Consider the following 19,734-nt stretch of genomic DNA (forward strand, 5'->3'; position numbering starts at 1 on the left):
CCTGTCACCCCAGGGCTCTCTGACTGCGTCCCATCTCCAGGCCTCGTGAGGCCAGGATGTCGCCTCTTCCAGGAAGCCTTCCCAGGCTGCCCAGGAACGGTTAGGAGCCCCAGTAGCGTAGGTGCCTGGTTTTTGGCCTATTGCCCCACAATTGAGCTCTCAGATTCGACAGACCAGAGGCCGCATCCCCGCCGCCCTGGGTCTCTGCGTTGGGTCGGGACGTTTGGGGGCCAGGATTCAGCGACCTCCCTAAAGTGTCCGCCAGTTCTATCATTCTATCCCGGCTCGAAGCTGGTTCTGGCCTGGAGCAGGGCTGCTGACTGGGACTGGCTAATTTGCGGGGCGCGGCCGGGTGCTTGAGAGGATGATGACGAAAGGAGCGCGTATTTCTCTAAGGCAGTGGACTCGCTCGGTACCGTGCCCCTCATAAACATGAATGAAGCTCTCCGCCCCGCCCCGGGGCCTGCCCCTCACAAGGATGGCGTCCCGCAGATTCTTATTGGTGCCGGTGGGCTCGTTGGGCAACGCTGAGTGGCGGAGGGCGGAGGAGAGTCGGGGGCGGGCCCAGGAGGGGGGCGGGGCGTATTCGGTCCGGGCCTAGCGTGCCGCCGGTTGCATCTCTACTATGTCGCGGGCACGCTGCCACCTGCGCGCGGCTCTCTTCCTGGCAGCGGTTTCTTCGCGTGGTGCAACAACCGGGGTCGCAGCGAGGCGAGTATTGAGCGCGTGGCCTGCGCCGCAGGAGCCCGGCATGGAGTATCAGGTATTGGAGGGAGGTCCTGCAAAGACACGTGAGCCGGGCCTGAGGCGCTTGGCATCTGGCCTCCGCCAGCTGAGAGAGGGGCCAAGAGCCTGGGACTGGGGGACTCGGGGGGGCGGGGACATCCTGGATTTCGGAGGTGGGGACAGGCACCAGGAAGTTGGACCCGGGGTACCGGATTTGGGAATTCTGAGGCTGAAGTGTACCGCGTTAGAGAGTGGGAAGGGACGCCGTGTGATAGGACCAAGAGATCCAGTGGCTCAGCTGAGGTTCTGGAGTTCCAGTGTCTCCGGACTCAGAACCAGCAGTTGGGGTGGGGGAGGGGAAAGGGAGTCAGGAGTTCAGGCTTGGGAGATCCAGAGTATAGGTCTGGGTTGGCGTCTCTAGGATTCAGGAGATGAAGATCCAGGTGCCTGGAAGTGGGGAGCAGGCAGGACTCGGAGCAGTGGGGCTGCTGCAAGAATCTGGAAAACAGAAAGCTTCCTCCTGGCTCTGTGCCAGGGGCCAGTTGCCAGAGACCAGAACCTGACGCTGGCCAGGCAGGTGGCCCCGGTGTGATGAGAGTGGGTCCTCTAACCAGCCACTGAGGCCCTGAGGGGAAATAAACATCACCCCCACTTCCACCCCCCCCAAGTGGAAGTATAGTATAGTCCTGAGGTTATACCTACTTGCCTTCTTGTCTGAGTGACCCTGATACAACCTTCCTCCCCCTGAGACTCCTCTTCCCCATCTGGTTGCTTCAAGCAACTCTTCTCTGGGTCAGAATGTGGAACCCCAATCCTCATGCCCAATCCTGGGCATGGAAGCCTCCAGGAATTCCTAGTTCTAATTCCTTCAGTTCTAAGACCCCACCCTTCTGTAGTTCTGGCCCTGCCCTAAGAGGGGCCCAGCATAGTGGTGGACCATGGAGAGAATGAGGGCAAAAGCCTGAGAGTGAAGCCTGGGGAAGCTGGAACAGGAAGCAAGGATAGTCCCGTTAGTCATTTTGCCTGCTTTGCCTGACACTCCCTGGGTGGGTCTGAACTGCCCTAGGCTCCCATTTCTGCTAGAACTGGAAAGATGCCACTTCTTTCTCACCGGTGCCTAACCTCTAGGCTGGGGAAACAGGGCTGGCACGGCAGGCCTGGCCCCTGGCCTGGCCACTGGTATGCTGGCTTCCTCTGTCCCTGTGGATCCCTAATGAGCCTTAACCTGCCACCTGGGGACTCATTGCCAGGATGCCGTGCGCACACTCAACACCCTGCAGACCAATGCCAACTGCTTGGAGCAGGTGAAGCGCCAGCGGGATGACCCCCAGACACAGCTGGAAGCCATGAGGCTGTACTTGGCACGGAGTGGGCTGCAGGTAAGGTGGGGAGGGCCTCTGACCACCCCCCGTTCCCATCTGTCTGTGAGTCCTGTGGCTGAGGCGGGGACCTTGTCCGTCTGTCCTAGGTGGAGGACTTGGACCAACTAAACATCATTCACATCACTGGGACCAAGGGGAAGGCGAGCCACAGGACCCAGGGGTAGGACGTGCACTTGGTGGGGTGGGGGTGGGGGACCTGCCCCGACAAGACCTTTCCTTTCTAGGGCTCCACCTGTGCCTTCACTGAACGTATCCTCCGGAGCTATGGCCTGAAGACGGGATTCTTTAGGTACTGAGGTACAGAGGGGTGTGGTGTCTCCTAGCTCTCTGGGGGGTCTGGAACCAGCCAGCACCTCAGGGCCAGGGTCACCCCCAGCAGCTCAGCTGCATGTCTCTCTGCCTAGTGTTCATTCATTCAACAAACATTCAATTAGCATTTACCAGTTAGCCCAAGTTTATGGCAATCTTTAATTTTCATAATGGAAAGAAATTGGGGAGGGGGGCAGCAATTTGAATGGATAAACGAAATACACAGCTGGAATTGTCAGATATCTTTTTATTTATTTGGCCACGCTTAGCGGCATGCAGGATTAATTAATTCCCCAGCCAGGGATCGAACCATGCCCCCTGCTTTGGAAGTGCAGAGTCTTAACCACTGGACCACCAAGGAAGTCCCTCAGATATCTTTTTATTAACTTAAATTCCTTATACAGTTTTTAAATCACATAGAAATATTTATCAACTAGGGCATCTTTGCCATAAGGAGCAGAAAACCAGGCTAGTAAGGGCTTAAACAATAAGCGTAGTTTATGACAGCTCTGTTGAGACCTCCCTGGTGAGCAGCGGAAGGGAGCCCTTCCGCTGTGCCAGCCTCAGCTGCTGCTTTGCCCTCCAGGCAGCACCCCCTCTTGGTTGCATTCAGGCATCTAAACTCACACCAGAGGATGGGCGGGCAGGGTGATTAGACATGGGTCTCCCTTCCCTGGAGCTGTACCTGCCTTCTTAAGCCTGTCAGTGGTAGAGCAGTGGGATTCACATGATGGTAGATTGCTCAGGATTTGGTCCCTAAGCTTGGGGCTTTCAAGAGTTTTGCCTCCTTTTATTTCACCCGTTCCATCAAGTGACCTCTGTAAGCATCTGAAACCTGCTGACTGAGGTCATCTCAGACCAATGTGTTTTCCCTCAGCAGTTCTTCATTCAAATTAAAGAAATGGAGTGGATTCATAATACCAGAGGGCCTTTGAGGATTTAAATATAAGCCAACAATCTCTCTTCCAAAATAATGTTTGGGGTAAAAACCCAGCCTTTGACTTGGGCCCATGTGGCCTCATGGGCCAGTCTGGGAATGCAGCTTGAACACAGCAGATGGGGCCTTGCCCTCAAGGGCAGGAAGACAGACATTATGGGGGCAGATGTTGGCCGAGTTACTGATTGATGTGGGATGGGGGAAGCATGGGGGGCTGTGGGAGCCCAGAGAGCATGCCTGAGCAATCTGGTGGGGTGGGGTCCTTTCTCTTTTTTGGAGGAGCCGTCTTAGTTGAGACCTGTGGAGTAGACATGTGTATAGGCCTGGAGTTAGAAAATTTTGGTGGGGGGGAGCTGGAGGAACTAATAATAGTCCAGAGTGGCTGGGGCACAGGGAACTACCAAGGGATGTGTGAGAGGTGAGGCCAGTGGCATGAGACCCGCCGGGGCCTGGTAGGCTGAGATGTGGAGCTGGGACTCTCTAAAGGGCAGGGGGAAGCGACAGAAGAGTTTTCAGTAGGGCAGTGACATAGTTAGATTTGTTTCTCTGAAAGACAGGTCTGACTGTGGGGAGGGGGACAGCCTGGGGGTCTTGGGAAGGGAGTCCTGATGACCCTAGGTCTCTCGGTAGCTCTCCCCACCTGGTGCAGGTGCGTGAGCGGATCCGAATCAATGGGCAGCCCATAAGCCCCGAGCTCTTCACCAAGCACTTCTGGCGCCTCTACCACCGGCTGGAGGAGACCAAGGTGCCCATGCCGGAGGGCTGTTGGGTGGGCAGGGTAAGGGGCCCGGAGTGGGTGGGTAGACCCAGAGGGCACTGCACATCCCGGGACACCATCTTCCCCAGGGCAGAGGCTGCAGGGGCCCCGAGCTCTGATGTGATCCTGTCCACAGGATGACAGCAGCTGTGTCTCCATGCCTGGCTACTTCCGCTTCCTCACACTCATGGCCTTCCATGTCTTCCTCCAAGAGAAGGTGTGTGTGCCCACCACTCCCCAGAACCCTGTGTTCCAGGCCTTGGGAAGGGGAATCTCAGCAGACTAGGGGCTCCTGTGTGGTATTCGGGAGCCCCTGTACCCCCTGCCATGCCCTCTGATCCTCTTCAGGTGGACCTGGCAGTGATGGAAGTGGGCATCGGCGGGGCTTACGACTGCACCAACATTGTCAAGTGAGGGGGAGCGGCTTGAGGAGAGGGATGGTGGCTGGGAGCCCGGTGGCCGGGGTCCAGGGCATCACGGCTCTTTCATTTCCCCCAGGAAGCCTGTGGTGTGTGGGGTCTCCTCTCTTGGCATCGACCACACTGGCCTTCTGGGGGACACGATGGAGAAGATCGCATGGCAGAAAGGGGGCATTTTTAAGGTGACCAGGCAGCCCTGGGGAGGGAGGTAGATGGATGGCCCGGGCCCCAAGATTCAGGGAAGTGGGGGCGGGTGTGGCACGGTTATTTGTATCCTCCTGACTCAGGACGAGGTCTTGGGCGTCAGTGGGGTCTGGGTTCTCGTCCCAGCTCTGCATGGGACTGGAACAAGTTGAGCCCCATCTCTGGCCTTAGTTTCCCCATCGAGGGGTCCCCAAAGGTTTGATGGGGGGGAAGGCTGAGTGGGCCATCCAGAACCAGGGATGTGGGGGCCAGTGATGGGAGACGGAGGACCCTGGGCTCACTCTCCATGTCCTCCACAGTGTGGCGTCCCCGCCTTCACTGTGCTCCAGCCTGACGGGCCCCTGGCAGTGCTGAGGGACCGCGCTCAGCAGATCTCAGTGAGTCTGATTGGGACAGCTGGGTGGGGGGTTGTCTGACTGGGGTGGTACTTTACCCTTTGGGGCCTCAGTTTGCTCATCTGTGCTCGTCCAGCTGGAGGACATCTCGGTTCTAGGAACAGGACTTGGTGGGTTGTGGTTGATGGGGAAAGATGGAAGGGCTGATGGCATCAGGGAGGGCCTGCTGGCCGAGGAGGCAGCAGCAACTCCCCTGACCAGCTGCTGCCCATCTCCTCTGTAGTGTCCCCTCTACCTGTGCCCACCACTAGAAGCCCTGGAGGAAGGGGGGCCGCTGCTGACCCTGGGCCTGGAGGGGGAGCACCAGCAGGCCAACGCCGCCTTGGCCTTGCAGCTGGCTCGCTGCTGGCTGCAGCAGAAGGGCTACCGGGGTAAGTGGGCAGGTGAGTGGGTGGGCAGGGGACACGTGGAACCTGCCTCTGAGGGCCCTTAGGTGAGGCCTGAGCACACTGAGTCCCACACAGCCCTCCCTCTCCCTTCCCAGATACTGGAGAGCTGAAGGCGTCCAGGCCAAGCCTCCTGGGGCAGCTGCCCCTGGCACCTGTGTTCCAGCCCACGTCCCACATGCAGCATGGTGAGTTGGACCTTCCTGCCCAGCCAGGCTGCTTCAGATGTTTCTTTTGGTCTCCTGTTTGAGAGGTGGGGACAATTCAAGATGGTGCCTTAAGAGAAAGGACTGAAGTCAGTGAGCTTCCCACACCTTGAGTTCATGAACTTTCTCTGAGCCCATTTCCCCACCTGCCAAATGAGACGATGATAGGGCGCACTGTGAGGTGACATCACTAAGGGGCTGAGTCCAGAGCCTGGCAGATTCGGGATAAAGTGCCCAGCCACTGGTAGCTGCCGAACTACCATCCTTGTCACCATCGTCACAAGACCATGAGGTTCTTGAGGACGGTGATATTGCCAAGCTTCTTGCTTGCCCCCGAGGCCTTCAGCACACAGTAGGTCCTCGTGGCTGTTAAGCCCCTTCAGCAGTTGGTTCCAGAGTGCCCACTGTGTGCCAGGCCCCGTGTCAGGGCCATGACACAGTCCTGGAGCTAGGTGGATTACATCCCAGCCCCAAGTGTCACTTGCTCTGTGACCTAATCTCTCTGAGCTAAGAGTTCTCTGCCTGAAACTTGGGACTGATATACGAGAGCAGCCCCCTCTCAGGGCCGCCTGGATGATTCCACCAGATGAGGCAGCCAAAGAGCTGATCCCAGTGGCTAGTGCCCAGTAAGAGGCTCCTGGGCTGTCAGAGCGGCCAGCAGCGGGGGCGGGTAGTGTGTGCGAGTTGAGGACTGGAGTGGGAGGATGTAGAAGGGCAGCCTCGCGGCTGCCGCTGTAGGACTACCTTGCTCCCCTCCCCCAGGGCTTCGGGACACGGAGTGGCCGGGCCGGACGCAGTTGCTGCGGCGGGGCCCCCTCACTTGGTACCTGGACGGCGCGCACACCACCAGCAGCATGCAGGCCTGCGTGCGCTGGTTCCGCCAGGCGCTGCAAAGCCGCGAGAGGCCGGGCGGGTGAGCTGCGGACAGAGGCGGGGCTGGGGCGGGACCTCGGGTAAGGATGGGGAGGGACCGGGGACGGAGGCGGGACTTGGCCAGTGGAGAGGGGAGGAACTTTGAGAAAGGATGGAGCGGGGCCCCGGGCAGGACTGGGCCAGTGGGGAGGGGCGGGGCCTCGGGGAAGGATGGGGCGGGTCGCAGGGACGGGGTCGGACTGGGACAGTAGGGAGGCGGGAAGTTTTTGGAGGAAGGATGGGGCGGGGCCCGCGGAGAAGGGGTGGGAGGCGCCGCTCTGACCCTCCTCTCCCCCCGCTCCTCACCACTCACACAGCGGGTCTGAGGTGCGTGTCTTGCTCTTCAACTCCACTGGGGACCGGGATTCCGCGGCCCTGCTGAAGCTGCTGCAGGTGAGGGGCTGCCTGGGGGTTGGACAGCAGGCAACCCAGCCCTGGTTCTGGCTTTGACCCCCAGCAGCGGTGCCTTCATCCCTGAGCCTCTGTTTCCTCAACTGTAGAATGGGAGTGATTTTTCCTCTCCCCCCTGAATTGTACTGAGGATTAAATGTGAAAGCACTGGGCACAGGGAAGTCAAGTCACAGGTCATTGTACTCATTCTCCTCCATGGTCACACTCCAGCCCAGGATGACAGTGAGGACCAGGTGAGTGGTGTAAGGCGCAGGCTCTGGATTCACCTGTCAGGCCCTTTGAGCCGCTAGCATGTGACCCTGGATAAGAGATGGCATTTCTGAGCCTCAGTTTGCCTCTCCATAGAACAGGGCTGCTACTAGGATACCTGCTTCTAAAGTTCCGTTTAAGGAGTCACTGGGCTATAGAGCATATAGGGAGGGGCCCTCCTCTGCCCCGGGAAACTGAGCCTGCCCTAGACTGTCAGGGCTGAAATGGTTCCTAGTGATTGTTTCCCATTTCACAGACCAGGATGCTGAGGCTGTTCTTCATATCCTTTGTGCTCAGTAGCTGGGTCACCTTAAGCAAATGCAGCCCCCCGCTCCAGCCTCTGTCTCCCCATCTGTGTGGGGCCATGCGGCCCAGGCCACAGGCCAGGCAGGGTATATTGAGGTAGATGGGGGACACGGAAGTGTTGTGGCTCGGTTTATGCAACATCACTCCAGTTCAGCTGGTGGGGGGGCATCTCCAGAGATGGGGACGTGTATGTGGACTCCGGGGGTGCTGTGTGGAAGTTGGGATAGGGGGCATCCTCTCAGGGCTCTGACACTGAGCTTCTCCCCTTGGCCTTCTAGCCCTGCCAGTTTGACTATACCGTTTTCTGCCCTAACCTGACAGAGGTGTCATCCACGGACGACGCAGGTGAGAGGTGACAGGCATGGTCCCTCCGGTGGGCGGGGGGCGGAGGGCCCTGAGGTGGATTGCTCTGTTGGTGACGGTGAGCGCTTTTGAACTGAAGGTCTTGGGTAGGAACTAGATTTGTTTTATCGTATAAATAAATAACCTTTGGTACGTTGTGAATTTTGCATGTGACTGCAATACTGAAAAGAGAATTGTTGGTGAAACTATTTTTCAAAATGCAGGTTACAACCCAGGGATGGTTCTTGAAGCCAGTTTAGTGGGTCTCAACCAGCATTTTAAATTTTAAATAAAATAGAGAAGAGAGTGTCAGTGTGTCTCGCACAAAGTTAAGGGTAGGTATTATTTGATGAAGATTCTGTTCCAAACATATATGTACACATATGTGAGTACTGGGTTGCCACTGTAAAATGTATTTTTTTTTACTGTGGATCATGTTAAAAGTTTTTTTTGAAATAATCTAAAAAATACAGATCCCGAGGCCCCACATCAGACTGTGTGGGGACAGTGCGGGAGTCTGCATTTGTAGAAGTACTTATGCCTACCTGGTGATGGTCCCTGTCTGTTTTACAGGTAAGGCAATAAGGCTAGGGCAGAAAGATGTGCTTGGTAGGCAGAAGCCCCAGCTTAGAAGCTAAACTGCCTGGCCCTGTTTCTCACCGGCTCTGTGACGATGGGCAATCACTGAACTTCCTGAGCCCCGGTTTCCTCATAGCACCCACTGTAAGGACGGATGATGCTTGTATAAAGCCTGGCATTGCGCAGGTGCTCACAGCGTGCTTCCCCCTCCCCGACCCTCGGCTGCCTCGCTGACACGCCCGTCCCTGTGCCCCGCAGACCAACAGAACTTCACAGTGACCCTGGACCAGGTGCTGCTCCGCTGCCTTGCGCACCAGCAACACTGGAGCCGCCTGCACGAGGACCAGGCCAGCCCGGAGCCTGGTGGGCCTGCACCCCTGCTGCTGCCACCCCGCCCAGCCCACACCCACAGCGCCAGTTCTCTCGTCTTCAGCTGCATTTCCCACGCCTTGCAGTGGATCAGTCAAGGCCGGGACCCTGTCTTTCAGCCACCCAGTCCCCCACGGGTCCTCTTTGCCCACCCTGTGGCAGGCAGTGGGGCCGTCGTCCTCCAGGAGGCTGCTGCCATCCACGTGCTGGTCACAGGCAGCCTGCACCTGGTGGGCGGCGTGCTGAAGCTGCTGGAGCCCTCCCTGTCCCAGTAGCCAAGGCAGTGGGGCTGGAGGTGGGCTTCCCCCACACCTGCCCTGCATTTCGCCATGAACTAAATCACGTGCTTTTCGTGCCTTCCTCGTCCTGTCTAGACTGGCCCCAGGGACTTGGGCTCTGAGCGGTGAAATAGAGGGCCGGGGGCAGGAAGCTGAGATCTGTCTCTGAGCCTCAGGTGCCCCTGGCCTCTCCTTCCTAGTTCTCTGGCTGTTGGAGTAGACCTGAGCCTCCAGCCCACCTCCCCTCCCACCCTCTCTGCTTCCTGCCTCAGGCGCAGCTGATCGGGTAAACTGCCTGACCTAGCCTGGGGTCCTGCCGGACACTGGCTGCTGGTTGATAGATTTCCTCCTCCCAGTGGCCTTCTGGGAGGGGAGAGGGTCCTTGCCTGGGGCCCCGTTGGGGCAGAGGGGGGCTGGAGTGATTTAAAGCCTTTAACTTTTTTTTTTTTTAAAAAAAGCATTGGCTGAACATTTGATTGACTCTTGACTTCTGGCTCCCTCGGCAGACAGTAGGGGGCTGGGGTCTACAGCTGGTACAGGAACTGGGTTGTGTAGGAGCCTGGGCTTTGTGGCTTGGGACAAGCCCCCCCCCTCCCTCTGAGCCTCAGGTGGCCTGTCTGTGAAATGAGAAGAATGGATTGATGTCCGTTGACCACGTGCCATGCACCACTTTGCAGACCTCCTCGCAGAGAGACCTTGTGATCGCAAATTCTCATACCCGTTTTACAGATAAGGGAACTGTGCCTGGCTTAAAGAAGGCATGGGACCTGCCTACGGTCACACAGCCAATAAGTGGCAAGTCCAGGATTTGAACCCAGAACTGTCTCCCCCCGCAACCCCAGTTTAGGTGCCACTATCCTTCTCTCAGCCCAGCCCAGCACTGGTTTCATGGTCTGATTTATTGGTGGTGAGTATATAGGGGTGGGCCCAGGACAGGCAGCCTGGCTGCCCGGTGAGGGGGTCTCTGTGTGACAGTTGCAGGGAGGAGCTAGGCTCCCCCACTCACTCCCAGGCTGGGCGCCGCTAGGCTTCTGTTTCCCCCGCCAAAGTTGGGCCAGTCCAGATGTAGAGGCCGAGGGGAGCAGGTCCGGGTGGCTCTGGGCTGGCTGTTTCCATGGAGGAGGCGCCGTCAGCCTGGGTGGGCTGGGCTGAGTCTGTTTTGGAGTTCTCAGCTCCTGCCCAGCCCACGTCACCGAGTACTGGGTCCAGGTTAAAATTACAGGGACTTGGGTTGCTACAGCAATGTGGACATATAGCGCAGCGGACTCTCTCTCCGTGGTGCTGGGCAGCCGTACCCCAGGCCCACTGGGTTTGAAGGTTCGTGGTGGGGTGGGGGGACGCCAAGGTGTTCCAAGCTGGTGCCCCCACTGGCAGCAGGCCTTGGAGAGGGAGGCAGGAGGGGTGGGCACAGAGGGCCTTGTCCATCCTTGCTCGAGTGGAGGGGTTGGGGTCCCAGGATAAGTTCGTGGCCACTGGTTCCCAGCTGGTGGCTGCTCAGTCTCTCCTGTTGGGCGAGGGCTGGCTGGGCGGCCCCCAGGACTCCGGGCTGGGCACTACGCCATGCTGCTGGTGGAGCAGGGGGTGCTCTGTGTGCTCCCGATGCTGTGGTTGGTGCTACTGCTCTCCGAGGAGGCCGGGGCAGCCACCGCCACCACGGGCTCCCGCTTGCCGGGGTGACCTGGGGGCAGGGGCGGAGGTCAGGGCCCCGGCCAGGGCTCCCCACTCCCGCAGAGGCTTCGCCGGGCTCCCCCAGGTGGTGGTGGAGGGGTCCTGAGCACTCATCGTGGGGGCCTGGGATACTCACGCGTGTGCAAGTAGATGTACCAGAGCGCGGCGGTGAGCAGGGCCCCGATGAGGAAGGCGCCAAAGGTGATGCCCAGCACGGCGGGCAGGACGAGGCCTTTGTCTGCGCAACCAAGGGCAGGACAGCTGTGGTCAGCACTGCCGCCCCCTCCCTGCCCCCCTACCCTGTTGTACTGGCCAGGAGCACAGGCTTCGCTGCCAGTCTCAGCTCAGCTACTGACCCTGACTTCTCTGAACCCCAGTTTCCTCACCTAGCAAATGGGTTCATCATACCCATGCCTGACACTAAGCCGTGGTTGCTATGACAATCCGCCCAGAGGGCCCAGCCAGGCCTTTGGGCCATGCCTCTGCCTCCCAAGGCTGGTAGAGACGCATTTTTAGGGAGGAGGCATGGTATAATCTGAGCAAAGTGTGAGTGGGGCCGGAGAGTCCAGAGTCCCGCTGTGTGCCCTTAAGTCAGTGCCTGCCCCTCTCTGAGCCCTATACCATGGTAGGGATAAGCCGGAGCACCTCTGAGGGCTCTTCGGCTCTGCTCTTGGGTTTTCCCAACCTTCACTCTTTCCACACTCCCGATCCCTGTGTGACTATGGGCCAGGCAGCCTCCCCTTAGGCCTCTGAGTTCCCATCCCTGCAATGGGGTCATTAGCCTGCCCTGTTGGTTGCAGGCTGGGTGTAGGGGCTCCATCCAGGCCCAGGTGGGATGGCAAAGAGGCAGATGCCTCTCCCACCTCTGCCTTCAGTGTCAGGGACTCTTCTGCCCAGGCTGGAGGGAGCTGGGCTGAGGGCTGAGGTGTACCCTCCACAGTAGGGGCCTTAAGGAAGGTGAGGTCAGTGCTGCCCCAAGTCTCATTCTAGGAGGCCCCATCCCCCGCCCCCCAGCAAGGTCAGCCAGCAACCTTGGGGATCAAGAAGAACCAAAAGCCTGGAACCCGGGCCCACGGGGTGGTCACGAACAAAGGCTCTCCATCTGGAAGATGCAGCCGTGGACCCTACTCTCTGGGGTCCTCCCTGCTGTGTGCCTAGACCCATCCCTCTGGGCCGTCCATCGTGCCCCACGCTGACCTCAGCCCCTGGAACCCTGGAGAGACTTAGAACTCACCATGCAGGCCAGGGCTGACGATGTTCAGGCGTGTGGAGACAGTCCTCTGGACGTCCTTGGGGAGGAAGATACACAGTGTGTGACACAGCCTTCGACAGCAGCTTCCAGGCTTACTCCCTGCCTCTGTGGCCCTGGCCTGTCACAGCCCACCCTGGGGCCTTGACTCTGAGCCCCGTCTCCACCACCTTCTGGCTGGCAGCCTTTGGGCAAGTGCTGAGTTCTGTGCTGTGGGAGGGTGTCGGCCAGACGATCCCTGGCTGCTGCTGGAATGGTTCTTGTGAGTTGCTGAGAGGGCCCCAGCTCCCGTGAGGATGATGGGGACACTGTGTCCATCACCCTTGTGAATGCCTGGGTGAGAGGAGCCAGGTCAGCCCGGAGGCCCAGGCTCACTGTGGCTGGGGGAGAGGCCCACTCAGGAGCGCCTCAGGGGCTTCTCCAGCTTCATACAACCAGAGAGGCTTTTAATCCTGGAGACCCTTCTGAGTGCAAGGGCCTGGGGATGACTGTGTGAGTGTGTCCGGGGCTGAGTGTCTGAGAACAGGTACCCACTGGAGGGTGAAACGTGACCAGTAAGTGCAGAAAATCAGAACTTTGTGTCCTTTGTACTAACCCTCTTCCCCGAGGTCTCCTGTTTGTTGAGATTACACTGGTGATCATACTACATGGATAGATGGGTGGGCGGATGGATTCCTGGGTGGAGAGATTGATGTATGACTGGGTGGGAGCGTAGAAGGATGGCTGGCTGGCTGGGGGACTGGGCTGATGGAAGGACTGTGGATGAATGACTGGGTGGGATGGTGAGAAGTAGCAACTGATAAATGGATGACTGGATGGGATAGTGGGAAGATGGATAGGTGACTGGGTTGGATGGATGGATGGATGGATAGCTAGCTAATGGTTGCAGCTGCATACCCTACCAATGTCCAAGACACAGCCATCAGAAGGCTGTAGGGTGGCAGAAAGAGTGCCCCTGGTACCCAGAGGCCACGCACCTGCCTGTGGCTGTATCTTTCGCCCACTGGTCCCACATCCTCATGGTCTATCACATCCCTTCCTGAAAACTCCAGACCCGGAAGCCACCCTTGAAGCTGGGCTTAGCCCAGCCCCTACTCACCAGGGACCAAGTGCTGAGACGCAGGGCTACAGTGCAGCTGAGGATGCCAGTCGTGGGCATGGGCACCATGTAGCCACGGAGGAGGAAGCTGAAGCGCATGTCGCCACCAGGGCTCGGGGACAGCAGGCTCACACAGCTGCTCTTGGCCGCCTGGCTCTGGATGAGTTCCACGATCTCCATGTCAGGCCCCAAGTTCAGCTGGCAGCTGTCCAGCTGGATCGTGAGCTCAGGGATCGATGGGGACACGCTCACCTGCATGGGTAGGAAGGGGGACGAGGCACAGTCAGTTACTCTTAACTCTCTGCCCTGCCTGTTCTCATGAACTAAGCTAGACTCATTCTAGAGTTCCCGCTCCAGAACCTTGACGGTGGAAGGACAGTCATGGGCCTGCCTGGAGCAAATGAGGAAGAAGAGGGGACATTCCGACCAGCGTCTGAGCTCTGCCTGTGCTCTCTCCCCTCCACCAAGCACCATGGGGGCTCCCTCCTCCCTCTGGGAAGTCAAGTTCCATTGGGTGGAAAGAAAGGCTCTGAGAAATCCCAGGCGTTGGCAACGCCTAAGAGGTCAAGTCCAGTACCTGCACAAAGCCCTGCTGCCCCAGCTCGATGGTGCTGGAGGCCTGGAGGAAGTGCGGGCTGAGGTAGAGGCCCAGCTGGAAGGAGAGGCTGTCCATGTTGACGCACTGCACCTTTTTCTGTGGGAGATGGGAGGGGGGCTCGGTCAGTCGGGGCGGCACCCAGCCAGGGAGGTAAGGGGTGGGAGCAGGAGTCATGGTCCAGAGTTGTTGCCTGACCTTCATCACCACCTTAAACCACCCCCCACCCCAAACTGAGATTTATCAAGAACTTGCTCTGCATGAGACCCGTGTGAAGTGCTTTTCATGCGTCCTCTCAGTGATGGCTCATCCCGTATGGGGATCCTTTCCTATGCCACTATTAACAGGACCTTTGGGCCCAGAAAGCTTATGTGATTTGCCCAAGGCCGCACAGCCGATATGTTCATGAACCCTCTGACTTGAGAGGCTGAGAACATAACCCTAAACAGTACTGCTCCCGTTGCACGGAAGGGGAGACTGAGGCACGCTGGAGACACATTGGCTTGCCAGGATCAGGGCCTGAGTTTCCTGAGGCCTGCTCCCTCCCAGGCCAGGAATGGACCCCGGGACCAGATGGGTTAGCACGGTGATCATCCCTCACCTGCTGTGGTGACGAGCTTGACAGGAGGTTGACAATCACCTGCAGGAACAGAGCCAAGGAGCTGGTCAGAGCCAGAAAGGAGCCCAGAGGGTATCCCGCCCAACGCGCCCATTTTTGTGGATGGGGAGACTGAGCCAACCAATGGCTAAACTTGTCTTCCTACTGAGCATCACACCCGCTCTCCCAAACGCCCCTCAGCCTGGAAGATCCAGGGGGCACCAATTAAGCCGGCCCTGATACCTTTCCCACCACAGCTCTTACCTCGTTACTGATCACATTTTCTGTCACTATCATGCCACAGCTGGAGTAGCCGCTGCGCAAGACAAGCTGGTCATCTCTGTCCTCAGCCTGGCAGCTGGAGTCCCAGAAGGTCAGGCTCGTGATGGTGCACCTCAGAGTCTGGGCCAGGGGTGGGGGGTGGGGGAAACGGTCAGGAGGCACGGGGCTCCCGGGGGCCTGTCAATCACACCCCAGCACCAAGGACTGACCACCCCCCAGGGGTCCCAAATCACAGCCATGCCTCTGCTCCCTTCCCCATTTTTGTTAGTTTTCATCATCCCACACCATTTAAGACTACTTTTCCTGAACTCGACAAACACTTTTGTACTTAGCAATAAGATCTGTGACATCATGAGTGTTTCTTTCTCTACAGACATATATACTCAGAGAAATTGTGTGGCTTTGTTGGTTTCTTTTTTCCTTTTTTTTTGGCCGTGCTGCCCGGCATGCGGGATCTTAGTTCCCCCTGCAGTGGGAGCTCAGAATCTTAATCACTGGACCGCCAGGGAAGTCCCTTCTTTTCCCCTCATTTTTAACAAATGGCATCATACCGTCCTTCATGCTTTAGTTTGGTTTTCTCACTGAACAATAAATCACAGACATCTTTCCGCATTTATACTATAGATCTACAACATTCTTTTTAACTGGAGTGTAATGTTTCAAAGATCGAGGGATTACAGTGTATACATCCAGACCTCTTGGGACAGGACAGCAGTAATGCCAGCCATCGCTGGTCCCTCCACCTCCCAGACATCTGTTTGGCCATGCAGAGGCAAGGGAGGAGGGGGAGATGGGCCGCAGACAGGTGGAGCTTCACCTAGGCCCCAATACCCCACACCCCATAAATGTAGAGTTAAACGTCATTCTAAAAATCCCTGAGAACGTGCATGACTTGTCAAGGCTCTGGCAGAGAGAGTTCCTGCCTCGGAAAAACTAGAAAAAAAATCACAAAGGAAAAGATGACCAGCTAGGATGGCCCAACGTTTTCAAATGTCCAAAAAATTTAAAAACCCTCTGGCCAAAATTTAAAGAACTCTAACAAACTGGGAGAGATTGTTTCAATAAGAATGATGGACAAAGGGCCACAAATGTCTTTCTTCATGTAAAAAGCTAATAAAAATCATCAAGAAAAATACCAAGTTACAACGCACACAGAGACTTTGGTTACTATCAGTCGCACGAAGCCAAGCCCAAACTCACTACTAATCAAAGAAGTAGAATTCAAACAAGAACAGAGGGCTTCCCTGGTGGCGCAGTGGTTGAGAGTCCGCCTGCCGATGCAGGGGACACGGGTTTGTGCCCTGGTCCGGGAGGATACCACATGACGCGGAGCGGCTGGGCCCATGAGCCATGGCCGCTGAGCCTGCGCGTCCAGAGTCTGTGCTCTGCAACGGGAGAGGCCACAACAGTGAGAGGCCCGCGTACCGCAAAAAAAAAAAAAAAAAAAAAGAATAGAACACAGTGTTCCCACTCTCACATCAGCAAAAAGTTTTTTAGACAAAAAATAATAATTTTGGGAGAGAGAGAGTCAAAGTGTTCTCATTAATCAGCAATGAAAATTGGAATCATCTATTGGAAAGCCGGTTGGCAACATGTATCAAAACTTCCAGAATGTTCACTCATTTTGACCCAGAAATCTCACTAATGTGGAAACCTATCCTAAGAAATTAATCCTATTTAAAGAAAAATTTCATATGCACAATGACACTTTCTGCATATTTATAATATTACAGAATTGGAAACAACCCAAATGTCTAACGAGGGAGGAGGAGTTAATTATGGCATGTCAGTATCATGGGATTGGATGTGCTTTTAAAGTGATGTTATTGGGGCTTCCCTGGTGGCCCAGAGGTTAATAGACCATGCTCCCAATTCCAGGGGCCCGGGTTCAGTCCCCGGTCAGGGAACTAGATCCCGCATGCAAGCCTCAACTAAAGATCCCACATGCCACAACTAAGAGCCCGCCTGCCGCAACTGAGACCCGGCGCAGCCAAATAAATAAATCAATGTTAAAAAAATAACCAAAAAGTGATATGATTAAGTACATATGTCAAAGTTTTAAAAATACATTAAATGAATATAGCAGGAAACAGACAATTGCATCCAATATGATTAAACTGTATAAGAAATACACAGAGAAAACATTCCAGAAAGAAATCCACCAAATTGTTGGTGGCCATTGTCTTTGGATGGGGTGACTGAGATTTTCTTCTAATTTTTTCCACATTTAAAAAAGCCTGTGTTATTTTTATAATAAACATCTTTGTTCTTCAGTTAGGCAGAGATCATACTGTATAGATATTCTAAGTGGCCACTCAGCTCAGCCTCCATTTAGGATTAATAAGGACGCCTACCTAGTATCTATTTATTGAGCACTTACTGTTCCACACCTGGCTGGGTCGTCAGACCTCATGTAATTCTCACCACACGGTAGGGACCATTATCAACCCCATTTTACAAGTGGAAAAACTGACGCTTGCCGAGGGATATGATCTGTCCCCCTGCCTGGATTAGGACCCCAAGATTCTTGGGCTAGAGGAAGGACCAGTTGCCCATGTCAGCTGGGCCGGAGGCCAGGAGTTCCCTTACCGAGATGAGGTCTTTGTTGAGTACCAGCGTCATGACGTCGTCGGAGCACTTGGGCTGGATCAGGGACAGGAGCAGCTCCTGGTTGCAGCCCTCCTTGGGAGGGGTGGTCTGGACCGGTGTGGGTGAGGGCTGCAGCCCACTGCCTGCAGGGCAGCAGAGGCAGCCGGCAGACAGTCACTGCGGGCTCGCTGTGCTCTTAAGCACTAAGCACTTCTATAGCTAGGTACTCTCAGTGTCCCCGAGAGGCAGGTGAGGAAAATGGGGCTCTGACCAGCACACACAGCAGCTGGGCGTGGCTACAGACCCAAGGGGAGGGCAAGGGAAGGGAGGCGGGCGAGGAAGGGATCCGGGTGCTCACCACAGCTGGGTGCCCTCAGAGAGACGACACTGGCCAGAGGGAGCTCCACAAAGGACGCTACTACACTGGCGTTGAGCCTCCGGGCCTCCCCCAGCAGGCCTTGGGTTGTGTTTGGGAGGTGGAAGCCAGGGATGTTCTTCTCCGGAAAGATCTTGAAGGAGTATTCACCAGTGGTCTAGTGACAGGGAGAGAGGCAGAGCAGGGAGCTACAGACACAGTCAGGGGGCACACGGCCTGGCGGGGGCACCTGCAGGCCAGTGAGGGTCTGCCAGGCCTCGATCCTGCTCTCTCCTTCGCTCCTGCTGTTTCCCCTGCCTGGGCCACCTCCCCTCATCTACTGGTTCCTGTTCGTCTTTCAACTCAGCTTGGAGTTCACCTCTCCAGGAAACCTTCCTGACCCTGTGGGCTGGGTTAGGGGCCTCCCTAAGGGATCATGGAAGACTTCCTGGAGGAGGTAACATCTAGGTGAAGGTCTGAGGGAAGAATAGATAGTGCACAGAAGGAGAGGTTGGGGGCAGAAGGATCATCACGTATAAAGCCTCAGGGCTGGGGCGATGGTGCAGGGAGTTTGGTTTCTTTCTTTGGGGAGCCTTGGGGAGACCTGAACGGGGTCTCACCCAGATCTGCATGTTGTGGTTGGCGTCGATGAGCCAGGACACGTAGGGTGGACCCTGAAGGATGAGCACGGCGGCGTCGGGATCCCTCGAAGCACAGCTCAGCTCCACCTTCACGGTCACTGTCCGGGGCCTGTGGGGAGACAGACCCCCGCATCAGAGCGGGCGGTAGTGCAGGGTGCAGGGGGCGGGGTGTGGAGGGTTGGTGCTTGACCTGGACTTGCGGGGCAGGGGCAAGACCTGGGGTCGGGTGGGCAGCAACTGCGGTCTTAACCTGGTGGGTCGTGGGTCCGTGGGGTGGACGAGGAAATGCGCGGGGCCCCGAGATAGGTGGGGGTGACTCTGACCAGGCCAGGGGCGGGGCTGAGGCTTGGACAGAGGCGGGGCTTTATAAGGGGTGGGGCTGGGGGGGGGGGTGGGGCGGGCACCCTTACCAGGCCTCTGGGCCCGGCAGGACCCTCAGGATGTGCGCCTCCTTGTGGCCAGCCACACCTTCCAAGCGGCAGCCCCGGACGGAGGCCTGGGCGTTAGGGCTCCATTCGAGTGTGTGGCCCATGTCCTTGTGGGGTTCCAGACTGCAGGAAGACGGTGACCTCGGGGCTGCGGAGACAAGCGCAGTTATGTCTCCTCCTCGAGCAGCCTGGCATCTAATACAGACGCCCACCCTCAGCCACAGAAATGGTGGGGGAGGCAGGATGGAGGAGCAAAGAGTGAGGGGCATGGGGGGACCGGGGTTCAAATCACCCCTCCACCACTTACAGCAGAGAGACCCAGGGGAAGTCCCTGGGCTCTGTTTGCTCATCTGTCAACACAGGGTTAATTTAAGGTATGAACTCATGGCATAATGCTAGGGAGGCAGCCCTGCAACCACCAGCACATCATCCCCCTTTTATCTTTCTTATAGAATTTACCATGACCTGAAATTATAGGATTTGTTTGTGTACATATTTACTATCATCTCCCCACCACAGGGCCAGCTCCAGGAGGGCAGGGTCTGGGTCTGTCCGCACAGAGTCCCCAAATGCCTAGCATAGGGCTTGCTGCCTAGTAGGTGCACAAGAAATAATAAGAAAGTGCTGTTTTTATAGTTCAAGAAACACAAAGAGCAGCAATTTCACATGGTTCAACCTAACATTTGGTGAAGGGGTAACCGCTGTCCTGAGAGCGCGCTGACTTGCTACGTGTGACCTGGGGCAAATCACATCCCCTCTCAGTGCCTCGGTGTCCACATCCGAGGAGTGAGCCAGAGGAGTTCACATTCCTCCAGAGCCGAGTCCTGAACCCAGAGCGGCTGTCGGGGAAGCTGACCTTGGTCCAGACGGAGGACGATGCTTTGGGGGTTGTTCAGCTCAGCAGCAGAGGTGATGGGGCCCTTTGTATCCGCCCAGTTGAGGAGCTCACCCTTGGTAGTGAAGGGTGGCAGCTGTGTGGTGTTGACCTTGGCGGGCTCTTGGAAGATGACCAGGTTGGGGTTCTGGGGAGATACGTGAAGGCTCAGGGTGCTGTTCCCGGGCC

General features: G+C 56.9%; 2 protein-coding genes across 4 annotated transcripts in view; one reads left to right on the forward strand and one right to left on the reverse strand.

Annotated features, from left to right (window-relative positions):
• The first annotated feature begins 569 nt into the window (after window positions 1-569).
• On the forward strand, window positions 570-9,249 carry FPGS (folylpolyglutamate synthase). Of its 3 annotated transcripts, none has more exons than XR_004482994.2 (15): window positions 570-763; window positions 1,977-2,105; window positions 2,195-2,248; window positions 2,333-2,397; window positions 3,985-4,099; window positions 4,248-4,328; window positions 4,460-4,521; window positions 4,610-4,712; window positions 5,034-5,111; window positions 5,353-5,500; window positions 5,614-5,703; window positions 6,484-6,634; window positions 6,951-7,026; window positions 7,134-7,277; window positions 7,878-7,944. XR_004482994.2 is itself a non-coding variant. In XM_004269182.4 (15 exons), the coding sequence occupies exons 1-15, from the start codon at window positions 626-628 to the stop codon at window positions 9,162-9,164; spliced, it is 1,743 nt and encodes a 580-aa protein (XP_004269230.1). In that variant the 5' UTR covers window positions 571-625; the 3' UTR covers window positions 9,165-9,249. The 3 variants fall into 3 exon arrangements, 2 of the variants coding, with proteins under 2 accessions (XP_004269230.1, XP_033283035.1); XM_004269182.4 differs by lacking the exon at window positions 7,134-7,277 and adding an exon at window positions 8,779-9,249 and having other exon boundaries at window positions 571-763; XM_033427144.2 differs by lacking the exons at window positions 2,333-2,397; window positions 7,134-7,277 and adding an exon at window positions 8,779-9,249 and having other exon boundaries at window positions 571-763; window positions 2,195-2,268.
• Window positions 9,250-10,048: 799 nt separating this feature from the next.
• The window catches only part of ENG (endoglin), a 29,824-nt gene continuing 20,138 nt past the window's right edge, over window positions 10,049-19,734 (reverse strand). The window contains exons 4-15 of the mRNA XM_004269181.2: window positions 19,528-19,693; window positions 18,654-18,819; window positions 18,223-18,352; window positions 17,606-17,780; window positions 17,248-17,390; window positions 14,641-14,778; window positions 14,380-14,418; window positions 13,761-13,877; window positions 13,184-13,435; window positions 12,070-12,124; window positions 10,972-11,073; window positions 10,049-10,845 (exon numbers count right to left, since the gene is read on the reverse strand). Coding sequence (XP_004269229.1) covers window positions 10,721-10,845; window positions 10,972-11,073; window positions 12,070-12,124; window positions 13,184-13,435; window positions 13,761-13,877; window positions 14,380-14,418; window positions 14,641-14,778; window positions 17,248-17,390; window positions 17,606-17,780; window positions 18,223-18,352; window positions 18,654-18,819; window positions 19,528-19,693 — 1,608 coding nt within the window. The 3' untranslated portion in view covers window positions 10,049-10,720. The remainder of the gene's footprint in view (window positions 10,846-10,971; window positions 11,074-12,069; window positions 12,125-13,183; window positions 13,436-13,760; window positions 13,878-14,379; window positions 14,419-14,640; window positions 14,779-17,247; window positions 17,391-17,605; window positions 17,781-18,222; window positions 18,353-18,653; window positions 18,820-19,527; window positions 19,694-19,734) is intronic.

The sequence above is a fragment of the Orcinus orca genome, chromosome 6 (genome assembly GCF_937001465.1).
Source record: "Orcinus orca chromosome 6, mOrcOrc1.1, whole genome shotgun sequence".
In the NCBI taxonomy this organism is placed as follows: Eukaryota; Metazoa; Chordata; class Mammalia; order Artiodactyla; family Delphinidae; genus Orcinus; species Orcinus orca.